This window comes from Polyodon spathula, chromosome 32, assembly GCF_017654505.1.
Source record: "Polyodon spathula isolate WHYD16114869_AA chromosome 32, ASM1765450v1, whole genome shotgun sequence".
Taxonomy (NCBI): domain Eukaryota; kingdom Metazoa; phylum Chordata; class Actinopteri; order Acipenseriformes; family Polyodontidae; genus Polyodon; species Polyodon spathula.
Window position 1 is genome coordinate 3977656 of NC_054565.1, and position 25893 is coordinate 4003548.

Below are 25893 nucleotides of genomic sequence, written 5' to 3' on the forward strand. Positions count from 1 at the left end.
CTTAAACAAGACACAGCTGGGACTAATGTGATCCTCCGTGTTGAAAAAGAAATGGCACCAACTTCCAAGCAAACACTGTTTGAATACACAGCAAAAATGAATAACTAAGTATAAGTGCAGTTTAAATAGCATTCCCTAGTATGGAACAATCCCTGCTGCAATTTTATATATATATATATATATATATATATATATATATATATATATATATATATATATATATATATATATATATATATATATTTTCTACTCATACCTTATGGGCTACCCCTTATAATGGCTTACCATATTAAAAGCACAGAATATTTTTTAAAAGCATATTTAAAAAAAAAAAAAAAAGCAGTAAACTTCTAAAATTACCGCAGCGAATATGTTCTTATGTTCTGTGTAAGCCTTGCTAAAGACACAGCAGGTCCTACAACTTTATATTTAGCGCAGCTCCCCATGTGTCGGGTATTTGGAACACATGGTTTGAGATGTGCGTTCTTATTGCCTGCTGCAGCAGGACACACCCCCCTCCTGCTCTGTTGCACTCCCAACACAAATAGTGTGAACAAACTTCTAAACATTTTTTTTACAGTTTTAGATAAATTGTTTCTATGTATTATTATTATAAGCTGTGTTATTTTGCATTTTAAACGTTTGATTCATGTCAGAAAAACCACTATGGCCAGAGAAGAAGAGCTAATCCGGATTGCTAAAAAATTGGACAAGATGGTGTCTAGAAATAATATGGTGAGAAAAAAAAAAAAAAAAAAACATTTGAAATGTCGCTTGTCAAATGCAGTTGTGTACATTGCTGACATGCGTTATAAATGCATGTTTTATACAATGGTAATTACTTTATATCTAAATGTGTCTTGCAGAAGAAGCTGTATTGCATGTGTTTTGTGTGTTAAACGTAATTCAGAGACTTCTTTATATAACCTGTATTCCGCTGGACATGTTTGATACCGCGGGTCTGCGTGGAAAGATCAACAGGTGTTTGGCAAATCAGTGGCAACGTGTTTGAAAACGAAAATGCAATGGCTCTTAAAGACACAGTTGTGTGTTTTTAATGTTTTCATTTTAATTTCAGTAGTTGTCAGAGGTGTGTGTAGTTCAGACACCGTTTGTTTTGATTTTTGGCTATTTAATTTCCATAGTCGTTGCGTTGCCTTGAATTTGAACTTGAAAACTCGAAAATATTCCGTTTTTGTTTAAAAAACTATTTTTTTAATTATAAGTGCCATACTGACACTATTAATATATATTGTTACGTTAGGTGTATATATTCTTTTTTTTTTAAAAAACACGAGAACGACGAACCCACCGTTTTAATCCTGAAAGTGAAAGTCACCACAAAAAAAGTGATATCCTTTTTAAAATGAAGAGGAAATGGTTCATTTTTGATTTGTTTAAGGAGAGGACAGGGCCGATTTGTCGTTTTTGTACCTAGTCCCAGTACCTTCTGTAATGTATTTTCTGCAAAGTTGCGGTACAGTTACTGCCACTAGTGGTACCACGTCTGAAATAGCGAGTCCTATTGCCTTTTTTTTGTTTTGTTTTTGTTGTTGTCATAATTTTTGCAGTGGAGCGTTTGAGGCAGGCACGATTTGTGTTGTGTTTTCCCATCCACAATCCAGCTCTGACCACGCAATAATAACGTACCGTGTATACATTTACATTGCATTACATATCAATTGTTTAATTTTTTTGCTCACACATAAATGTGTTCTTTCGAACTGTTATCTTTGTTTTCATTATTTGCACTAGATACACGTTGCTTATAATTGCATTTTATGGTTATGCAATTAACAGAAATATGCTGCATGTGCATTTTCATTACAAATGTGCTTCAACCATTTTTTAAATATGTTTTCTTGTTCTTCATTTACCAGAATGTCCACTGACTGGCACAAAATTTTCTCTGCAAAAAGTACTAGTCGCCTCAGTAAAACACCTGCATATTGTGATCCTTTAACCACAGTCAAAGTAAATCTAAAGTCTGCAGAAATTCTATAGAGAGGCCATTACTGCAAACAGACATGATGTCACAGAGCTTCCATCATCTTAGTAAAGGAGGGACTTGCACATTTATAAGTAAATCTTAAAAAAAAAAAAAAATCTTGATTTCAAATAGAACAAAAGCTAGAAAATCCTCTAAAATTATAAATATACCTTTAAAAAAAAAAAAGCATGTTCACCAAATCAGTAAACATAGCAATGCTGGGGAGGCTTGCTGTGCTGCACTGATTGATCAAGGTTACTAGCACAGGTGGCATTGGATTGCAGTTGTAATACATATTTTATTTTGATACAGTTGTGCTAAAGAAATCTGAAAAGTAAAGCCTGTTCTTGCACCGAGCCATTTGGGTAAATAATGCACTTTCTATTTTATATAGACTAATTACTGTATTAACAGTGGAGTTTGCATTCTTGTCTTCCAAGAAATACAGTAAGACTTCAGTTATCTGTGTTAATTGGGGATAGGCCAGGGCAGAAAAGTGAAAAACAAATATAATAAACAATTGTGTTCAGTAAGTGTTGAGAGATTTAGCATGTTATGTATGCAGAGTTATTTTTTGCAAAAAAAAAACCAAAAAAAAAACCAATATATATATATATATATATATATATATATATATATATATATATATATATATATATATATATAAGCCATACATTATATGACTACACACAAGTTCCATATACAGTACTGTAGTTTTTTTTTATCCAACCACTGTATTTTCCATGTTAAATCTAATGTCAACAAAAACCACTCTTGAGACTAGTTTTTAGTGTATTTATGAAGAGGTGTCATGTTTCTTTACTACAGGAGGGGGCACTGGACCTGCTGAAAGAGCTGAAGGCATTTAAAATGACTTTAAAACTACTTCAGGTACCCATTTCCTTTCTAAATTCAACACACTGTGTTTTTTGGGGAGATTTCTACCAAAAAAAAAATAATTAAATTGAACTATTAAAATGTTTACATATCAATCTGTGATGGACAATACATTATGCTCAGAATTTGAACCATAGTCATGCTCTAAAAAATATTTAAAAAAAATATTTTCAGCTGCATATCACAGCCTGCTGGATATAACTAAGTTTTACAACAGCTCCTAAATAGCATGCAGAGTTATTTCTCTGTGCAACAGCTAAAGCGTTCTAGTCTGATTTAAGGGATTCAAAGCAGGTCAATACCCCTCGCCCCTCTTCAGGGACCACATAAATCATGATGCTATCTGAGCAACATGAAACTCTTCTTGCAGTTTTATGGAGATCATGCGTGTAGATGATGCAAGGGATAGGGGTCTTGAAAGTTATGGCACTGCTATCATAATTTGTTCACATTTCTTCTGGTATGACTGCTGAGCTGTTTGTATTGCTATTACAAAGTTTATATTTACTAAGTTTCCAAGAAAATCTGGGTTCAAATGAAATGTCTTTACTTTGTGTTTCTTTTGTGAAGTACTGTGTTATTTATACCTTTGTTTCAAAGGTAATGTTGCAAACTGTATAACAAACATCATGACATTAGGGTTATAGCAGTCCGTTTCAGCATAGACTTTCAGTCATCTGGAATATCAATTGCTGAGATTAATTCCTTTTTTTTTTTTTTTTTTTTTTGCTTTGGAGTGAACAATGACAAAAAAAAAAAAATCGTAACATTTGACAGTTAGAAACTCAGAACGCAGTTAGCAGCTCAAATCAGCCAGACAGCCATGGAGCAATTCTGGTTCTCTCTGTTTGACTTTTCTGATTACGCTTGCTGCTTTTGAATTAGTAGATCAGTAAGCATGAGGTTCATACACTCACAGGTTCTTTTACTCAATTTACAGCTATTGCCAGAAGTTTTGCATCACCCTGTAGATTTAACACAGTTTGCTTCATAAAATCAAATGAAACCTGGTGAATTATGTTAGGTTAACATATTGAATTACATACCGACAAAAAAAAAAAAAAAAAATTACATTTTCAAAAATAACGTGAAATACTGTACTACTATTATGGCTTCCAGTAGACTTCTGTGATATCATGTTGTAGTTTCTTTCATTGTATGATGGTAAATAAGATCTAAATTATGTTCATATTGTTTTTAAATGCTGGCTGTGCTGGAGGAACAGAATAATGCTCATACTTTCTTAACAACTTTGCCCTACTTCCTGTCAGAAAAGTGGTTAGGATCCAAATTAGAGAAATACAAAAAAATATATATCGCAATGATTTTGACTCGAGTGAACATTGTGTTGTGTATCCTATGTACACATTGCCCACTGCAGACAGAAATGGTTGGCAGGGCATCGATGTACTATCTGCTCTTAAGTTATTACCATTAGACTCAGAAAACTACCTGCACACCAACATTTCTTTGCAGGGCACGCGAATCGGAATGTCGGTGAATGCAGTGCGGAAGCACTGTCCTGATGAGGAGGTCATCACGCTGGCTAAAATCCTGGTCAAGAACTGGAAGAGGCTGCTCATGGGTAAGCTTCAGTTGTGAATGTGAGCCTGCTGCGGAGAAGGGTTAGTCCTGTAACCATCAATCATGCGAGAGAATTGTGACATGTGCATTTGAGAATTACCTTGCCCTTTACAGTAACTGTAATATAGTACAGAAACATAAAATACATTACACAGAGCTAGCAGAATAATTCAGTAAGTCTTGCTTAATGTGTGTGTTGCCATCATTTCTGAGATCTCATATTTTCATGAAAGACATTATGGTAAAGGTTAATTAGATTTTTTTTTTTTAACTAAGAACAATTATTGATTGATCTGAGCGGATGCTTCAGTGCTGCACTTTCCGTTCACCGTCTTTTAATTTCAGTTAAAGAAATGCAGCCGGGAAAGCAGTGACTGGTAACTGGGAAGATGAGCCAATGTGGGGAGCGTCTGAGAGTCTGAGTTTTTGTAAAGGAAAAACATCAGCAGCATTTATAATGTTCTGTTTAAAAAAAAAAAAAAAAATCCCTCAGGAAGAGTCATAAGTGTGTGTATATGTGTATGTATATATATATATATATATATATATATATATATATATATATATATATATATATATATATATATATATATATATATATACTTCTATATATGTATAAATAAAATACCATTAAAAACAATATAGTTTAATAATACATTGCTAGTTTTCTTCCAGTGAAATCATCAGAATATAAAACCAAGGTCATCTGTGACTCCAAAATATATTCAACAAAATATAGTAAACTAAAGATGTATTTACTCTAGTAACATATTTTTGGTGTATTCCATCCATCCCCAGACTTTGTGTCCTTCAGGATGTGGTCATGTGAGGAGGTTAACTTTGTAATGTGTGGGCCTGTTTAGTCTGAGGATTTGTATCCCAGACTGTAATTGAAACTATAGAATAAAGTAAGAGTCACTCGTCTTTAGATGGAAACATCCCATATTGCTATTGATCAGTCAGTGTGCAGTAGGAAGCAACTGTTGGCTGCGGGGGATGGCTGTGAGGCACCCGAAATGAATCAGTCAGTACACACAACAACCCATCAGCACTTTGAGTCGGTTTTGAGCATGCTGTACCAAAGAGCAGAATGGATTTATTATAAGGTATTAACCAGAAGTGTAATTCCAAGTGAGTAGAGGAACAAAACTTAGAAAGAAATTGAAGTAACCTGCTCGTGGCTTGATTATAATCCATCACTGGATACAGCATTTGGTTACGCTTGCCGAGTATTTGGTAGAGGTGTGTGCACAGAGGTAACATTTTGTATGAACGGCTTTTAAAATTGCAAAACATATGTAAATAATCATTATTTGCACCCTCACATTTTGGACCCAAGTCCTGCCTATGGCCACAGTGTAGGGATTTGAAATGTTAGTGAACACCCCTTTAATACATTCCCACTATTTCCTGTGCTTCCTTCTGTGTACTGTATTGTGTTAGAAATGTATTTTTACACCCAGTGTAATTCTTTTGATATTTGTATCTTCATGTCCTGGGTCATTAATCCTCTGGGCAATGCTGCCAACATCCTTTTACTCCCAACTGTCTTTCTGAAGAATGTCTTCACTTAGTCTTCTGAAATGCTCCAGTTAATAAAAGCACTCTCGACCATGTAGCGTTTTTCTTTCTTTCAACAAAAAGGGACTTCTAGACATTATAGATTTAATAGTTTGTAAACCTGTTAAAGTGGTGTGAAAATGACTTGGCATCCCCTGGATTTATAAAATCCATGGGGTGTTCACTAACGTTTTAACCTTTGGAAATCATAAAAGCAGTGCAGGTTTCCCAACTTTGACCTCCGAATGCCTGCTCTTTCAGAATCGGCTGACGCTCAGAAAGGAGAGCTCGAGAAAGGAGAGGGCAATGAGAAAAGGAGGGAGGAGATTTCTCACAGCAAGCCCACGAGTACTGGGGGGCCGACACTGCCAACCAGACAACCAGACAAGGAGGCAAGGTGAGGGAGGGGGGCTGAGGAATACCCACGTATGCATTGCTTCTTGGAAAATGCCTACAGTTAATACCTTATACTAATAGGAACATTGATCCTTTTATACATTTATGCAGAGGACCACATTACATGAAATATTGACTGCCATAGAGATCACAGCCAAAGCTGTGTAGTCTCATTTAGAAACAGCTGGGGATGGGGCACCCCACTCACATCCCGTGTTCAAATACACACTATTGAATAATCCGTCCCACACACAAAGTGGTAACCTAACGGCATATATTGTCCGTTTATTATGTGGACTGAATGTTTGGGGCAATTGTCCTTGATTTGTCCCCAATAAGTGAAGAGTAAATGTCCCACCAAGTCCCTCTGTATTGGTAGTAAATTTGGGGACACCGCCCTTCAGCGAAGTTTGAAATATACAGATAACAGCTTGACCAGCAATGACAGCACAATGGAGTGTGCCGTTGTTGCTTCACAGCATTGTCGTTGGTGATCATTTAGTAAGGATCAAGTGATACTAAAATTCACCACTTACTTGTTTTTACAGTAAGGGAGATTCGTCTGATTCAAAATCCATTTCAGTTTCTCCAAAGAAGCACCCAGGCGAGCATAAAAGGGAAAGGTGAGAGAAGGGTTTTATTTAATTTACGGCAAGGTGGAGTGCGCCATTTCGGGCATCTCTGCTTTACACATATCGTAATAATGGGAATATGGGTTAACTTGCTAGGCCGTGTGCATGTTTAGCTTTCACTACTCTACAGCTAACACAATTAAACAAAAATGATTTTCCTTGCTTGAATGACTCTTGTCTCATTTTTGTCTTTTTTAAATATTTCGCTTAAAGAAATGTAGACAGATGTTCATTCATTCAGCCCTGAGCGGCCATTTTGGATTCTACCCCGAATCTCTGTAGTAAATACAGGGAAACCCCTTAAGAATTCAGTGTCTATGAGAAGTTTAGCCTGTGTCATAGTAGTCAATAAAGATATCTTCTGGTGTTTGACTCTCCTGTGTATAAATCTGTTTGGCAAGTCACTTTGTTTTTACAAGACCCCCAAAAATGTCTAGACACCTTGATTTGTATGGTATATGTAAAGTAAAGGTGCTTGAAATAGTGCACTGCACTCTGCAGGTATCTGTAGCAGTGGAGATGGGAACCAACTTACCTGGTGTGCTGTGCCACTGCAAAAGGAGTCAGAAGAGCAAACACTTCTTTCTGTAGTGTTGTGAGCCACGATGTTGTTCACACAGCCCTAACAACCCAATTCAATTGATCTGTAAAAAGTATTTTTGAAATATAGCAATAGTGAGAGAACGTGGAGAATTCCTAAAGTGATTTCCCCCAACCATAAGCTAATTGAGTCAGGCTCCAAGTCTTTAAGTATATATGTGTATTTTTATATGTTTCCAGAAAAGACTCAACAGATTCCAAGTCCCTGCTTCCAAAACAACCTTCAACATTTGAAATCAAAAAAGAAAGGTTAGAAAAACATGATGTGTGCTCTAATCCCATGTGGCTTGGCTTGTGGGAATTGAGGGTGGAATAGAATTCACATATGGAATAGTCACACTTACATTTTAAAATGGACCTGGCTATTAAAACTTCTTATTAAATTAATACTCGTTGCTAGCATTGCTTAGCATTATATTGTGTGTGTGTCACACTTGCATCTTTACACATATCTTGAGAACACAAGAAGTTATTTTGCATCCTTAAAATGATTTTGGTATACTTTACTATGACACTAACAATGTATTTGCTTACCTAATGGCATCCAGGTTTTAAATAACACTAGTAAGTTGATTCATTAAAATGCCATTTATTAATACAGAAGGGAAAATAGCAACTTGAAAGAATTAACATGAGCATGCGTTTTCTACATGAAATAAAGTCCCTTTTTAGACAAAAAGAAGCCTCTGTGATGACTGGCTGCTCATAGATAAAGTTTTTCTTTCTGATTCCAGAAAGGACTTGACGGATTCCAAATCATTGCCTCCTAAACGGCGTTCTCTAGACACCAAAAAAGAAAGGTGAGGGAAAAAAAGGGTTTGTTTCTGTGTGCATGAATAGCAAAACGGACTATCGCTGTGGAAAAAGAGTCTAATAAAATGTGTCCTTCACATTACGCCATTGAAAGAAGAAAAGACCTCATTAATGCAAGAATGATTGCGAAAATATCAAAGAAGAACCAGTCGAAATCGCAAACACATCAGGGTCAGAGGACACACTTTCCTCATTTGTGGAAGTGGTGTGATTTTTCCCTGTGCTCTTCATTTAGGGACGAGACAGGGCACTTCATTCAAAGGTTGTATTACAATGCCTGAATGCATTGTTTTTAAGATTTAGAAACGTGGTCAAGCTTAACTATTTTTTGTTTCCAGAAAAAACTCACCAGATTTCAAGTTACTGCTCCAGCAACAGCCTTCCCTAGATGCCAAAAAAGAAAGGTCAGAATTGTGCATGGTATGCAGTCTCCAGTGATCAATAAATAAATCAAGTGACCGGTTAGCATGAGTGTGGGCATGGCCACCTCTCCTTGTATTTGCATGACTGCTGGGAAATTAAATGTGGGAAAGTATCTTGTTTAATGAAAAAAACTAAAAGCCTGAAATTAAATCTAGAATGCCATTTTACTGTATAAGCATCTTAAGTTACACTAAAAGCATATTGAATTTCTTGGTTTCTTTCAAATTTGTCTTGATAGTTTGCAATAGCATTACAATGCAAAATGTGAAAGTGACTTCTTGTCAAGTGATGACGGCTTGAAATTTTAAACAGCAGACCTTGCAAATATGGCACTGAAGTTGTTTTTCTCAATACCTAGTTCTCTTGCAAATAATATTTTTTGACAGAAACAGATTGCACAAAAAATTAAGCACATGTTTACATATTTAACTTATGAAACATACTATACTCATTCTGTAGAATAAGCTCTTACTGTTTTTACTCCACACAGAGTTTGTGTCGAGGTCACCTTATGTTCTCTAATTGAGCTTCACAAAAGAAAAGTGTACAGAATAATATTCTATGATCAGTTGAAAGTATAGTGAACAGACAGATGATTATTCCTTAAAATGTGTTTGTCTATTTCAAGTTGCAGTACACTTGCCAGGCAAACAATGTACCTGTCCAATGTAAGTTATACTGATTCACTTGCTACAGTATTTGTTGAAATCGTGAAAAATATTAGAATTGCAGTTGCGTTGGTCATCATACTGTGATAGTTCTACAAATTGCATGCCCTGCATTTCAATGTGGGATGCTAATGCTACATGCACACAGGGGAGCAGCTTAAATCAAGTAAATAATTATGTTTAATATATTGATCGTTGGTGTTAGTAAACATTTTAAGTCACTTTCCATTGAAAACAACAGAGGTTCAGAGCTAAGAGTGTCATCTGGTGCTGTATTTGTATTCAGAAACATTCTATCTAGATAATTTGTGTTTAAAATGGTAATAAAACATATTTATTCTTTATCTAACGCTGAGATCTTGTTTTGTTTTGGAGTTGTGAGTGTAACAATGTTTATATCTGCGATAGAACGATTCTGCATGTTTATACTCTGATTGTTTAAAACCAGGCTTAATGAAGTGATAACAGGCTTTTACACAAGAACCAATCGAAACCGTGAACAGCTCAAGGTCAGAGGTCACACACACTTTCCTCATTTGTGGAAGTGGTGTGATTTTCCCTGTGCTCTTCATTTAGGGACGAGACAGGGCACTTCATTCAAAGGTTGTATTACAATGCCTGAATGCATTGTTTTTAAGATTTAGAAATGTGGTCAAGCTTAACTATTTTTGTTTCCAGAAAAAACTCAAGAGATTTCAAGTTATTACTCCAGCAACGGCCTTCCCTAGATACCAAAAAAGAAAGGTCAGAATTGTGCATGATATGCAGTCTCCAGTGATTAATAAATAAATCAAGTGACCGGTTAGCATGAGTGTGGGCATGGCCACCTCCCCCTGTATTTGCATGACTGCTGGGAAATTAAATGTGGGAAAGTATCTTGTCTGATGAAAAAAACAATAAACCTGCTGCTTAAGACTGAAATTAAATCTAGAATGCCATTTACTGTGTAAGCATCCTCTCCAAAGTGCACTAACAGCATATTGAATTTCTTGCCTTCTTTCATTTTGATAGTTTGTAATAGCATTACAATGCAAAATGTGGAAGTGCCTTTTTGTCAATGTGTTGGCAGTTTGAAATGTTTTCATAGCAGCTCTTGCAAATGTGGCACTGAAGCTGTTTTATAGTTAGCGCCACTTTATCAGGATGCCCAAATAAGCGGCTGTCCCAATTAAACAAGTGCTCAGATCTTGTTCTGTTTAGGAGTTGTGAGTGTGAAGATGTTTATATCTGCGGCAGACCGACCTAATATGTTTATGCAATGGTTAGAGATACAGAGGTTCCCAATGAGTTCAGCTAATTTTTAAAACTAGGCTTAGTGAAGTGATAACAGAGGCTTTTAATTTATCATGAGGATGAACACTACCTTGGTAAACTGTACTGTGCAGTCACACTTTATAATCTGCATACAAACATCAACATATTTGATGCACTTTCTATTAAGAGGAACGTTTGCCTTCACAACTGTGGCAACAATATGTATCGTCAGAAACTTTGTAGGATTCAAAACTGTTGTACTCACAACTCCACACTGGATTCATGTTTGAAGGCTGGCAGCTGGGGTGACAGCATTGAGTTACTAACAAGAGGTCAGAAGTAGTTTTTACAGCGTTACGATGTGGTTGTGTATTTCTTTTAAGCTGCTCAGCATGTTTTGCTTGAAATGTCATTTATAGAAGTGTTTGTTTTGGCCCCTCCTGTACACGAGTAAGTTGTTTTTTTTTAATGCAACATAAATGCACAGTTAACCGCCTGTAATCCGATTTTTTACTAATTGTTGCATCCATATTTGTGGAAGTTCTGAAGGCTAAAATATTCCACGCATTGGAATCGATTTCATTTATTTTTTCTTATTTCAGAAAAGAATCGACAGATTTCAAGTCGTTGCCTCAAATACGACCTTCTCTAAATCTCAAAAAAGAAAGGTCAAAAAAAGAAATCTGTTTTATGCTCAAACACCATTTTGAATGGCATGGTTAGTTATTATCAGTCTACTTTAAACGGTGAACTCGCAAGTGGCTACTGACTCCTCTGAGCAGGCACAATATAGTATCTGCAGGACCGTTCGGTTTATCGAAGCTCGTCTGGTTCCTAGTAACTGATTGATCTCAACCACCAAGTGATTCTCCCTCATTCAATACTCTTACCACTCTCTGTGGACAAGTGTCACCTTCCTCAGTCATAAACCACGATAACATGGTTCTCTGTGCCACTACAAATGAGTCTGAAATCACAAAGCAGTTTGGAGTTCATAAAGACAAACACAATTTGTGTAGTATTTTGAGTCCTCATGGAAAAAGTTTATATAGCAACCAACACAAGGAACACTTGCGTACTATCACTGAGCAAGCAATGACAGGCAGCCCCAGGGGTAGACTACAACACATTTGCTTAGCACACCACATATCCTCTTTCCCAAAGAGCAGCAATGAAAGGATCTGGTTGTTGTGTATTTATTTAATAACAATTACTGAAAGAAGACCCTGGTACTGGGGACAGGTGACAATAACTATGAAAGTGCAAGACTATCTGAAACCAGGGCCTGCAAATAGATTTATTCAGTACCAGATTTAATGTTTAAAAAGAAGAAGAAAAAAAAAAAACACACACACAGATTTCTTTCAAAACTATGCAGTTGAGACCTATATAGTTAATGGATGTACATGGTGTTAAAACATAATGGAATTATTGTGTTAGCTCCAATTACTTTAAGTAAAAATCAGTTTGTAAAATACCATTTTGATACTGTTGTACCTGGGTTCTGTGTTTGGTTCGTGAGCTCACACTCTGAATGTTTAATTCCACACTATGCATTCAGAAATAACCCAATGGGATTGCTTGTTTTTGTCTAGCATTCATCAGTTTTATAATCCCTCAATATTATTTTTTTAATTAATTGGTCATTTAGCAGACGCTTTTATCCAAAGTGACTTAAAGAGACTAGGTGGTGAACTGTGCCTCAATAACTGGTGCTGCAGAGTCACTTGCAATAGGACCTCGGCTGTACATCTGAAGGCTAGAGCACAAGGAGGTAAAGTGACTTGCTCAGGGTCACACACAGTGAGCCAGTGGCTGGGATTGAACCAGGAACCTCCTGTTAACAAGCCATTTTCTTTAACCACTCGACCACCAAGCCTCCTTTAAATTGGAAATCCTTCAAGTTTTTCTTTTTTTTTTTTCCAGAAAAGACTGTACAGATCTCATGCCATTTCCTCAAAAGCGACCTTCCCTAGATACAAAAAAAGAAAGGTTAGAGAAAAGATATTCCTGTTTTTTTCGTGAATCTGTTTTCGCATGGCGTGTGTTGAAATGTAAAGCAGTGCGTCCTACCCGTAGAGCAAAGTAAATCAGATGCGTGGAGCTGCCTCGCGACATAACAAAAATCACAGTCTAGCACTGGCTGTTCCTCTAATACGACCCATCACACATTCCTGAGATCTGGAGAAGTGTTGTCATGTTAGTAACTCCTCAAGGGCATTCTCACAACAATGCAAGCTTGGTCATCAGAAAGTCATAAAGATTTAGCAACATGACTTGTATACCTCATTCCGAATAGAGCTGTGACTTAAGTGAGTTGAGCTGAAAATGTATTATTTAGGGTAATGAAATCTGATTGCAAACAGTGATTGCAGCATTAGCATAAATATCCAGGCCTGCAGTTTGAGGTTTGCCAAGAAAGTGTGTTAGCGTACTGAATTTAATCATTTTTTTTTCCATTTGCTGACTCAGGTTCAGCTTTATGAACGAAAATGAATGGACAAAACATTGTTGATTAATTACCTTAGTCGTATAGATAGACTAAATGTGTTTTGATGTTTTTTATTGTTTTTAATTTAATACATGATCTATTCAGTAGCAGATATAGCAGACGCTTTTATTATTAAAGAGATTATTATTATTATTATTATTATTATTATTATTATTATTATTATTATTATTATTACACACAGTGAGCCAGTGGCTGGGATTGAACCAGGAACCTCCTGTTAATTGCATTGTTTTATATGCAGTGTAATATCTGAGGTGGTGTAAATTTGTTTGATGTAATTGCACTATAGTAACCTCTTACCATGGTTTGAAAATAATTGGGTATTAAAGTAGTCTTGTAGTCACCTCAGTATTTAGAGCAGCAGTTTAGTATGTTGTTAGATTTACATATCATTTTTAATGGTAATTAAGTTCAGTTCACCATTTTGTTTTCCATTTTGTAAGAGCAACGTGAAATTGTCTGCTTTCAGAGAAGTTAATTAAAGACTGTAGTCAGAACTGGAATCCTTTTAGGTAAATGGAACACGCTGTAACAGAGCTACAGCAGTGTTCTAATGAAAACAACATTGTCAAGTGGATTTGGGGTTTCGTTTTCATTTGGTCATCAGAAAGTCATAAAGATTTAGCAACATGACTTGTATACCTCATTCCGAATAGAGCTGTGACTTAAGTGAGTTGAGCTGATATATATAAAATATTGCAACAGTGTTGAGTGCAGGTTTTAAGGATAATGTTTAAGCAGATACGATAGACTGACTGTAATATGATGTTGTTCCAAAGCAGAAACTTCTGAGCTACTGCATTTCAAGTTCAGGCAGTGCATGTGTAGTCTATTTCATTCTTTTAAACAGTACAGTTGGCTTGCCACCACACATACACAGCGCACCCTGCTGTATAGATTTGTGTTTTTATGCAACACACTTAACATGGTTAAAGTAATACCTTTTGGGTTTTCTTTACTGATTGAAGCTAGTGGTGAAGACAGTATGCAAAAGGTTGAGCACATTGCAATCCATTCAGTCCTTTAAAAGCTTTTTCTGCCTGCTTTCTAGAAAAGACTCAGATACCAATTCATTGCCTCCAAAACGGCCCTCCATAGATACCAAGAAAGAAAGGTCAGGAAAAATAGATTTTATTCTTTATGCATGGCATGTGGTGACAAGAATCAGGATATTGGCTACTGACTCACTGCTGCACTGTGTGATCCCAGGCACCAGTAGAACAGATTGCATCAAAGACTGTCTGTGGATACAGACTCTAATGTCCACATTTGAAGAAATGAAATTTATGATAACCTGAAGTACAGCTGTGGCCAAAAGTTTTGCACCACCCTATAGAATTAACTAATTTTGTTTCATAAATTTGAATGAAAACTGCTGAATAATGTTACTTTAACATATTGAGTTACGTACCGAGTTGTAGCTTTTCCATATACTTAACGAAGAACTGACAAATTTAAAAAGTGTGACATTTCAAAATTTAACATGAAATATTGTACTACTGTTATGGCTTCAGGTAGACCTTTGCAATGTCATTTTGTTATGAGTTCGTCATTTAGCAGATGCTTTCATCCAAAGTGACTTACAGACACTAGGAGGTTACTATGCGTCACAACTGCTGCTGCAGAGTTGCTTACAATAGGACCTCGGTTTAACGTTTCATCCAAAGGACGGAGCACAAGGAGGTGAAGTGACTTGCTCAGGGTCCCACTGAGAGTCAGTGGCTGAGCTGGGATTTGAACCTGGAACCTCCTGGCATCAACCGCATTTCTTTAACCACTGGACCGAAATTATATATATATATCTATATAATTTATTTTTTAAAATGTTTCAATCCTAAAATTCTAGGTGATGCAAAACTTGGCTGTATAAGTAATTTGCAAACATAGCATGTGATACAAAATCATGCTATATTAAATAACCAAATCCTCTATTAATTTATAATCTGTATAAGTCAGTTATTCAGCCTACTGTAAAGACAACATCCACAACAAGCCTCCAGACTCTGCAGCATGTAGTTTAAACATTTTTTCTGATCTCCACTGGGATGTACAGTATCACACACACACACACACACACACACACAATCTAATATCTAAGACCGTGTGGCCACCTCTGGCAGTATCTGGAGTTTACTTTGTGTTGAGGTTCTGGGAAGCTGGGAATTGAATTCTTTACACCTGGTGCAGTGTCCAGCTGGCACTGAATAGACCATGTTTGCATCACTGTCTTTTCGTAATGCCGTGGATACCAACAAAACAATGTGAATATGATTGTGATTTAATAGTTTATAGCTTTTTGGGGGTTTGGATAAACTTTTCTTTCTACTTATTCTTCTGCAGAAAGGACTCTTTTGATTCTACTTCTGCCACAGCTATAAGGAGACCTTCCTCAGACACTAAAGCAGAACAGTGAGTCTAGTTCCAATACCTATTGTAATCGTCTTGAATGTGGGCCTTGCAGTCTGACGATGTAGTGTAGTGTGACACATCTCTGTTCTGTGCAGGAGAGCTGTGAGTCGTTTTTACTGCAGCGCATGTTTTGTCTATAGCATGGTTCTTTTTATGAATTTCTTTTTCAAGAATTAGCATAGCCCCTCCTTAATTCACATCAAGTGATACCCACTGCTGCGGTACTTAAAAAGGAGTAACAGCGCTGCAGTCATAGCACGCTACCTCTATTTTCATTGTAAATGTAGCCGTTGTTGAACCTGTTCAGTTTTATTCTAAAATACAATGCTTTTTTTACATTAGAAAATGTCATGGACAAACTGTTCACTCTGATTGGTTCTTAGCGATCACATGGCCGTGCAAGAATGTTTTCACTACCGCATCGTTTGCATCTAATTAGGTAATTGAGCGTATAATGAATGTTGTGATTTTTTTTTTTATTTTTAATTGCCAATTTTATAAGCACAATAATAACTCCAGGATGTGATGAAGTCCTTTTTGGTGTAATTACCGCACTTCCTAAGAGGCTGAATGCCCTTTCTTCACCTCATCACTCGCAATGCACCTTAGGCATGCAGTCATTACTGCCGCACGCTCTGTCATGTGATATTGCTTACATAATCAATCATTTACATATCTGTGCTTATAACTCACCTTTTTATGGAGTTCGTTCTTTTAAAAATGCACCCTTGCATTTGCGCTTGCTCAAAATAAAGCTCAGAATTTTTCTTCTAAAAAAAAAAAAAGAATGTGTATTTCTTACAGTATGTGCAAGAGTCTGATTTTTTTTTTTTTATCAGTTTTGTTTTCAAGGCAATGGCGTGGGATATCTACTGAATGGTTTTTTTTTTTTTATTTCTTTGTAGTTGGGTTAGCAGACATGGTTAGTTATACTCAGAAGCAGGCTACATTTCCAAAGCTCTTCTCAATGTATGCATTCATTCACAGGAGAAACCCGTCCGACTCCCTGTTCAGCAGCACTTCCACGCCACTGAAAAAGCTCTCCCTTGACTGCAAAGGGGAAAGGTAAGGCGAGTGCAGGGCATGTCTCTTAAACTCCTGGAGATACAGCAGGATGCCGAGGTTCATGTGCTGCATGCATTTATGCTATTTGTATAATAATGTCTTTGCCATGTTCATGCTTTTTTAAACTCCCTAAATACAGATTCGATGCTGAATTGTATTTCTAGATACAATAATACAGTCACACATTTTCACAAAACATTCTTCTGCTATTCCAAATCCTTTATAAGTAAAAGGGAATACATTTTTTGCACAAGAACATTTGCACGCTTGGCACAGGTAACCATCGTTCAATTGTAACTTTTCTCTAGCGCTGATAGTATTCGGTCTACTGAGCCACGCTACACTATTTCATATGAACGTTTCTGTTATCCCCAGGAGAGATTCCCATAACTCCAAACCTGCAATCCCGTCTCCGCCTCACAGGAAGCCATCTACTGACTCCAGAGAAGAACGGTATACTGTCTACAAAACATCAAACAATACAATTATTTAAGAGGTCCTAATCCATGGATATATATTGAGCAGACATTGTAATGCACATTGAAATTGGCCCTCTCTTTTTGTACTGTGTAAACAGTAACATAACAAAACAAGTCAGTCACAACTCAAAGCAACTCCTTAGAGAAGTTAGTGGTGTACAGTACTGTACCTTAGCATCTTTTGATATTTGGTACATCGCTATACTTTGGAGCTCTCTTGCTCTTTTAAAACACCTTCAAATATTTGGAAAGGAGACAATCCCGCTGTCCATCTATCCTTTCTGTTTAAATTCTGAAACTTCTTTTGTGTTGGGACATCAAATAACATACAACTTCTAGCAAGTCCTTTACCCTGCCAGAAATGTATATCATATTTATGATCAAAGATTTGACAAATGTTCTCATGGGTAAAATGTACTACCGTCACTTTTAAATTTAAGTAAGAGCAAATTTTAATTTAAGATATAAAATATATTTATATATAATGTATATACAGTATATGCATGCATGCAACAGCTCTGAATGATTTTGTATTTCTTGCAGAGTAAACAACGGTAAAGGTAAAGTGGAGCCCCCAAAGACGCCCACATCCCCCACCAGCCCGCTGACCCCCTCGTTCAGCCCCTCAGGGGGCACCCTCCCACCCCACCTGCTCACTGGGGAGACTATACGTGACAAGTGCATTGAGATGCTGTCTGCTGCACTCAAAACTGACGGTGAGTAACACACTAGGATTAGGATATTAGTATATACATTATACAGGGGATAGACACACTAGAGTACATAATGCTGGACCCCTGAGTCCTGTACGAAAGATGCCACAACATTATTAAGAGTCATTTAGTATTCAGTAGGTGTTTAATTTTTTTTGTTGCTATATGATTAGTATGGATTATGTGGTTTTGTTTTTTTGTTTTTTTAACTTATTTATTGTGTTTTATGTTGTTTGCTGGGGTGGTGTGAGCCTCTTGCCAGGTCGTCATTGTAAATGATGATTTGTTCTCTTTTGACTTGGTTTGTATTGATTAGCGAAATAAAACAGCAACATTCAACAACATCTTTGCATTCTAGACAGTCTGTTATTTTAAATAGCTGATCATAAAAGGATGTAATGTTTTATTGTGTATTGTAAGTTTGCTTTTTATTAATCTTTTGTCTAGATGATTACAAAGTCTACGGAACAAACTGTGAATCCATGGCAGCTGAGATTGAAGATCATATCCTTCCAGATCAGGGAATTTATATGAATACAGCCACGCCCCTTCGAACTATGTAAAAATCTATTGTATGTATTGATTGAAGCCTACTAGATGTTACAATCCTCTGAAGCGGTCACTAGTCGCTTCTGATAACAGTAGTTGTCTTCTGAGACATTCCTTAAGAAGTTTTTGATTTTTCCAGATGCAGACATGTCATTCATGCCACTTTGAAATTGGTTCATCTTAGTCAATTTTACTGTCAACTAACATAAATCATAAACATACTGTATGTCACACTTGCATGTGTAGAGAACCACTTGCCTAATTTTCATTTCACTTCTTTAGCACATGTTTTAAATGTCAGCAAAGAGCAGATCACTGTTTATAACCTAATCCTAATACTGTAGACAACGCTGTTTACCAGAATAGCTGCTGGTGATGGGAATTGACATTGACAAGGTAATAAACCTCTTTCGGAAGCGAGACTTTTTGGAACTGTTCCTTTTCTCTTTGTTGCGGGAATTCCTTGACAATGGCACATATCTACCAAGACATAAAAGCCACAGACATGAAGTATAAGAACCGCGTGCGCAGCCGTATCAGCAATTTAAAGGACCCCAAGAACCCCAACCTACGCAGGAACGTGCTAAGCAGGGCCATAGAGCTCAGCAGGATCGCCAGCATGACTGCCGACGTGAGATACTTCTTCTATTAACAAGGACAGCTCGCTGAACTGCAATCTCAGGGCAGTAGTATTTGCAATGCATTGTATACAGTTTATAAGGAGAGGATTTTCCAAGCCAGCAGTGTTTGGTTTGGTAAAGCTGAGATAATAGCATACAGTGTGTACTTTAGTTTGACTGTATTTTTAGGCCGTGGAAGTTAATGCAGCTTTTCAATGTACACAGTCAAAATAACTAATGTTTGGAAATTGTTATAAAAAACATGAGCTGTATATAAAAATGTATAAAAGTAGGTCTCCCCCTGTATAATTTTACACTGAGTGTACAAAACATTAGGAACATCTGCTCTTTCCATGAAATACACTGACAAGGTGAATCCGGGTGAAAGCTATGATCCCTTATTGATATAACCTGTTAAATCCACTTCAATCAGTGTAGATGAAGGGGAGACAAGTTAAAGAAGGATTTTTAAGCCTTGACACAAATGTGACATGGATTGTCTAGGTGTGCCATTCAGAGGGTAAATGGGCAAGACAAACGACTTAAGTGCCTTTGAACGGGGTATGGTAGTAGGTGCCAGGCGTGCCGGTTTGAGTGTGTCAAGAACTGCAACACTGCTGGGTTTTTCACGCTCCGTAGTTTCCCGTGTGTATCAGGGATGGTCCACCACCCAAAGGAGATCCAGCTAACGGCAGGCCATTGGTTGAAAATGGCTCATTGATGAAAGAGGCTAAAGGAGGCCGACACGAATTGTGCAGAGCAACAGACGGGCTACAGTTAGTCAACTGACAGTCCAGTACAACATTGGTGCCAAAAGACTTATAAAAGAATGCACGACTCGTCGTACCTTGAATGGAGTATGACAGCTGACGACCTAACACAGCTCCACTTCTTTCAGCAAAACGCAAGAAACTGTGGTTGCAGTGGGCTAAGAAACAAAAACATTGGACACTAGAGGATTGGAAAACCATTGCCTGGTCTGGTGAATCCCAGTTCCTGCTGTTTCACGCTGATGGGAGGACTATGATATGGAGAAAACCACATGAGTACATGCATCCATGTCAACATTGCAGGCTGGTGGTGGTGGTGTGATGGTATGGGGTGTGTTTTCATGGCACACATTGGGTCCCTTAATAAAAGTGGAACAACGTTTGAATGGCACAGGATATCTGAACATCATTGCCAATCAGGTGCATCCCTTCATGTTAGCAGTGTATCCATCTGTTGTTGGATTTTTTCAGCAGGATAATGCCCCATGCCACAAGGGTAGGATTGCCCAGGAATGGTTCCACGAACATGACTGTGAATTCAGCTTACTGCTGTGGCCTGTCCAGTCACCAGATCTCAATCCAATTGAGCATCTGTGGGATGAGTTGGAACGAGCTATTCGGAGTAGAGATCCATTACCAGCCAACTTGACACAACTGTGGGAAGCATTGGAGTCAACATGGGCCAGCATCCCTATGGAACGCTTTCAACACCTTGTAGAGTCCATGCCCTGACGAATTGAGGCTGTTCTGAGGGCAAAAGGGGGTGCAACTCAATATTAGGAAGGTGTTCCTAATGTTTTGTACACTCAGTGTATGTCTTTTGTAATTGAATGTTTTTAACAGCATACAGTGCCACCTGGTGGATGAACGTTCTGGCCCTGATCTGGTGGGGGCGACAAATATCAAGAGATTTCAGCCAAATAACATCTGGTTTCACAGACCCCGATTAGTGCTGAAGCCAGACTACCTAACCAAGGCTAACATTAGGCACTAAGATTGCTAATGGTCCTGTGAAACCAGCCACCAGTCTAAGCCAGGGGTGTCCAAAGTTGGCCCTTCTACTCCTGGTCTTTGTTCCAACCCTGTTTCGAAATGGTTTTATTGAAGCAAGTAAACCCCCATCCAGACCCTGAAGTAATTAGTTATCGCATTAAACCTGGAGTGAAACGGCCCACCAGGGCTTTGATTGGACGCCCCTGGTCTATGTTGTTATAGCTAACAGAATACTTGCATCACTCTTACCTGTCTTGCATATCTATACACTATATAGGTCTCAAATGGTTAGTGATCTCATTTTACCCATTAAAGCTGCCGTGGAGTGGCCCTCCAGGACCGTGATTGTTCTGAGCTTTTCTCTGTACAGTATGTGTACCGTCGTCTCGTTTGTAGCTGTAATGAGCGTTTCTCTGTAGGAAATGGCCAGCGATGAGCTGAAGAACCTGAGGAACGTGCTGACGCAGGAAGCTATTCGTGAACACCAGATGGCTAAGACCAGCGGAACCACCACGGACCTGCTCCAGTGTGGCAAGTGCAAGAAGAAGAACTGCACGTACAACCAGGTTAGCCAAACACAAGGAACCGATTGCATGTCTACTGCTCCGCCTCATTCAATATCAGTGGGACGACTTTAATTGTAAACTTGTGTGTAATTTGGGGGGTATGAGTGAGGGCTCCTCCCCCCTTATTTCTTTCCTACCAATAACATCTGCCAAACCCCAAGCCATGTTTGCTCTCTGTCTTGCGGTTTTTGTTTTCCATCATCCTCCCCTCCTTTCCCCCACTACACTTTCCCCCTCTGTACTGCCACTCCACCTCTGCAACTGCTGCTCCACCTCTGCACCGGTCCCCCTCTGGGGTTAAAGTGAAACTCACTTCCCAACCTTAGAAGCCCAGCTGCCACTGACTTTGTCCTGTGCCGGGGAAGGTTCTCAGCCAGAAGGGGAACCCCGGCCAAATATATCTAACACTTACTCCTCCTGTTTTCTCACCTCTTGGGGGAATTATCGGTTGCTTCCCAGCCTTGGAGACCGATCGATTCAGTCTCACCTCCGCGAGGGCTGCTCTCCTCAAGACAAGGGGAATCTCCTTACTCATCCTTTTCTGCTATTATCAATTCCCGAGGACTCTTCCTCTGTGCAACCCTTGGTAGTGTCCAGTGAATAAGCTGCTAACAGACTGAAAACAGACGTCAGCTTAGGCTATACAAACACAGACAGCAAAATTTAATATACTATACATTTGTAACTAATCTGTAAGTGAAGTTCAAATTGACAAGCTAATATCTTCATTACTGAGCACAGGCATGTATGGCAAACCATTGGAATAGCATAAGAAAGTACATTTTCCATGGTAAACTTATAGTTATATATATATATATATATATATATATATATATATATATATATATATATATATATATATATATATATATAAATTGGCTGCCTTACCTTTGGTCCCGCTAGCATTAGCTGTGGTGATACTGTATATGGATTTGACCTAGTGAGTTTATCGGGGTTAATAAAACAACAGGTCATTGAAGTGGATAGACAAGTACAAGTGTCATTCTTCCTCACGGCACAGGTGCAGACTCGTAGTGCTGATGAACCCATGACCACCTTTGTGCTGTGCAACGAATGTGGAAACCGCTGGAAGGTAGGCACATTCGGAAAAGCTTAAGGAGTCCTTATGCACCCTGTAAATGTTCTTGCCTGCTCAGTACCGTTTTGCCCAGACCTGTGTTGAAGGCCACTCTGTTTTTTTTTCTCTTTCAGTTCTGCTAAGAAAAGACTCATGGCAACCCGAGGCTGTGTTGCCGCTCAATCTCAGCATTTTATACAGATCATTTCCACTGTGCTTTTGTATGGGAGAAAATGTAAATGAATGATTCGTAAGGCTAATGCATTGTATAGGGCTTTTAATTTATACATGTCTTTTTAAAACAAGCTTTTTTTTTTTTTTTTTTTTTTTTAAATCAACGCAAGTTAATAATTGAGGCTATTTAAGTTAAATTTGCAGGTGGAAACACAGGTTGATAATACTAGTGACTGAGTAGAACAAAAAAGGTCTCGGGCAGTCATATTCATGAAATGAGAAATGGTTAACTTTTAACTCCCCAAAACATATTGAAATGGCCCCTAAATGTCTATAACCAGGGACTAGAACTGCATCACCTTTAGTGGCGCTTAAAAAAAGTTTGCTGTCCTTAACATCTGTTATATAAATCTGTTACCAGTGATGACACACTTGTACTGTGGCTGCTATAGGACTAGAAAAGTATAATGTATGAACTGCTCAGTATCATGTTAGCCTTCCGCCATTGTCTAGAAGGGTCTCAGTACACTTATGCAAGGGTTCCCAGGTCAGGGATTGTCAGATGTCCAGTCCTTTCAGATTGCCAAGACATTGTCACCCCAGACATTTTGTGATTTTAGGTCATCTTATTGTTTTGCAATTCCCAGGGTATGGTTGGTTTTGTGCTGTATCACCTTTCAAATCACCAGACTAGTCTGTGCATGGAGACAGCCCTGACCTACAGAGTCATGGAAATAAACAGTGTATTGCATGAATGTTCATGAAATACTGCAGCTATAAAAATGAAGATGATTGAATAACCAACGAGCCCTTTGAAGGGACATGGAGTTTGTTTAAGGCCATGAATTATGTAACAAGTGCAGTGCATGAGGGAGGGGGAGTATGTATAAACCTACATTAAAGAGATCAATTCCTTGTGTCAATGTAAACAGCTGCATGCAAGCAGTAATTCAGAACAGGGCAATTTAGACATTCTCTTGTTAGTTTGAATACATGCAAGGTTCCAAAGTCAGATCCAGTAATGAGATTCACATTAAATGTCACGTCTTCCAACACGGATGTAATCAATCCCGTTTCTAGGTGTTTTCAGAAACGAAACGCACTGAACCAGATCTTAAGCTGTGCATATTCATTTTTAGTCTGGTATTAGAATCAGCAGCCACAGTACAAGTTTGCATTTAAATCGTGGTAGAAATCTATACCATTTTTTAAACCTCCTTAAGTGTGTTTGACGAGTTACTTGTAAACTGTTAGCCTTTAAAAAGTGCTGCAATATATTGCAAGATTTCTTTCTTCATCTCTACATGCTGTTTATTGTGACTGGGACAAATCATAATCCTGGGTTAAATCAACTGCTTCTTATGCCTTGATATCAATATTTTTTTATGCCAGGATTTCTTAACTGCAGTCTCATGGGGGGTGCCTAATAGTGCAGCTTTCGTCTCAGGTTTGTTTGCCTGATGTACTTTACACAGAGTTAAAAGGGGGTTTTGTAGAGGTGACCAAGATACAGACCAAGAAAGCTTTAGTCAATGTAAAAGTAATTACCTCCCAGTATTAGATTAATAGTTCCAAATAATCATTGTACTGCAGTGTAATAAAACATTTTAAAAGGCAATTTAAAAAAAAAAATCTTTCAGAAGGGTCTCCTCTCTAAATTACATTAAATTCACATTCGCTTCATGCTAATGATCTCATATAATATAAAGTGTCAGACAAGGCTGTCTGCAAGTGCTGATATAAAAGTCAATACCTTTCCTCAAAGAAGCCACAGATACAACATTCGGCCACCGGGTGGCAGGCTTTCTATTGAAATCATCAACACCATGTAGCATTTTAAAAGATATGTCAATACAAACGTTTTAACTAAAAATATCCCCCTTTTTGCTCTGCTTAAAATGTTCATCAGGACTTTCTTTTATGCAACTGAGACAGATTGGAGGGGTCATTCCTGCACTGCTGCTAGACTTTAAAAAGTCATATTATTACTCAAAGGGTGTACTTGCCAAAGCCCCTTTTCTGTCTGCTTCAAGAACGCAGAGCCGTGAAGCTGTTATGTTCCAATGCTTGTGCCTTGCCGCTGCACATGTCCTTGAGCCAGGGAGAGAAGTGGGTTTGTCTGACGGCTTAAAATACACACCACTTAAAATAGACAAAGATTGGGGCAAGAGTGACATGTGACTAAAACTAATAGTTGAACTCCTTTTAGATGCAGCCTAGGAAAAGACTATGCAGAAGAGACTGGAGAAAAACAGCATTGCACTTACTGTACTAATTTTCAATTATATATATATACACACACACAAAAAGAAATAAAGTAAAAATTGAAAAATGAAAACAAAATAAAGACCCTTTTAAAATTTGAGTTTGTTGTTGTTATTTCACCCATTGCTCATATTGTAAGATTCAGAAGTGTATGGTCAATTTTACTGTAGTAAACTTTGTGTTAAAAATGTGAATATATGTTTACTGTAACATGTTTTTTTTAAAACCAGACGTTTGAAACATATATAAGATTTCATTATTTTGTTAGCTACAATCACTTTAATTATCCATGATGTTGTCAAATCCTTTTAAGAACAGTTCAATCAACCCCCCCATCCTTCTTTGTTCTAGGCTAAGTGAATGTACTTCCCTCAACCCATCTTCATAACTCATTCCTTTGCACCTGGATAAATCATAATCCCTGGAATCTCTCCAAGGCCACAATGTCTTTTTTAGTATTGCAGGGACAATCACTGAACTCAAGCACTCAGTCAGTCATTCTATATGGCCATCAACATTGTCATCATAATACTAGCTCTAATTCTGAATTTTCAGCTGTGCTATGTGTGCATGTTACTGACTTACTTGTATTTAAAGTGTGAAGTTCTTGGCATACTTTATGACCTCAGTCAAGTCTTTGAACAAACCCCAAAACTGGGCTGAGCACTGAAAAGGATTAAAGTAGAATTGTATTATAGTATATACAAACAATGCCTTTACCATGTGATCTCCAATGACAATTCAGTCTGTCTGATGGGGAAATGGTAGCACAAGGGTAGATACATTGGTACAAGCCATTGATAGAACTGTACCACACTGTTCATATTTCTAAATTGAAATAGACCTATGGTATCACAATTGTATGAAAGATAAAACTACATAG

At 37.7% G+C, this 25893-nt stretch overlaps 1 protein-coding gene across 18 annotated transcripts; it reads left to right on the forward strand.

The window, feature by feature from the left end:
* The first annotated feature begins 483 nt into the window (after positions 1–483).
* tcea3 (transcription elongation factor A (SII), 3) lies at positions 484–25044 on the forward strand. Of its 18 annotated transcripts, XM_041233938.1 has the most exons (21): positions 485–735; positions 2819–2881; positions 4364–4472; positions 6293–6428; positions 6976–7050; positions 7840–7908; positions 8394–8459; positions 8811–8876; positions 10242–10307; positions 11420–11485; positions 12744–12809; positions 14381–14443; positions 15670–15738; positions 16726–16803; positions 17179–17256; positions 17826–17998; positions 18443–18499; positions 19021–19175; positions 21347–21493; positions 22515–22586; positions 22706–25044. In XM_041233938.1, exons 1-21 carry the CDS (start codon positions 667–669, stop codon positions 22712–22714), a joined length of 1752 nt encoding a protein of 583 aa, XP_041089872.1. In that variant the 5' UTR covers positions 485–666; the 3' UTR covers positions 22715–25044. The 18 variants fall into 18 exon arrangements, with proteins under 18 accessions (XP_041089876.1, XP_041089872.1, XP_041089873.1 ...); XM_041233942.1 differs by lacking the exon at positions 15670–15738 and having other exon boundaries at positions 484–735; XM_041233939.1 differs by lacking the exon at positions 14381–14443.
* Positions 25045–25893: the final 849 nt, after the last annotated feature.

Excerpts from the sequence above, each read along its gene's own strand:
- tcea3 (XM_041233938.1), top strand. The coding sequence starts at position 667 with ATGGCCAGAGAAGAAGAGCTAATCCGGATTGCTAAAAAATTGGACAAG. Across the intron at positions 7,051-7,839 it reads GGCGAGCATAAAAGGGAAAG|AAAAGACTCAACAGATTCCA; the intron begins GTGAGAGAAGGG and ends ATATGTTTCCAG. Across the intron at positions 10,308-11,419 it reads CTAGATACCAAAAAAGAAAG|AAAAGAATCGACAGATTTCA; the intron begins GTCAGAATTGTG and ends TTCTTATTTCAG.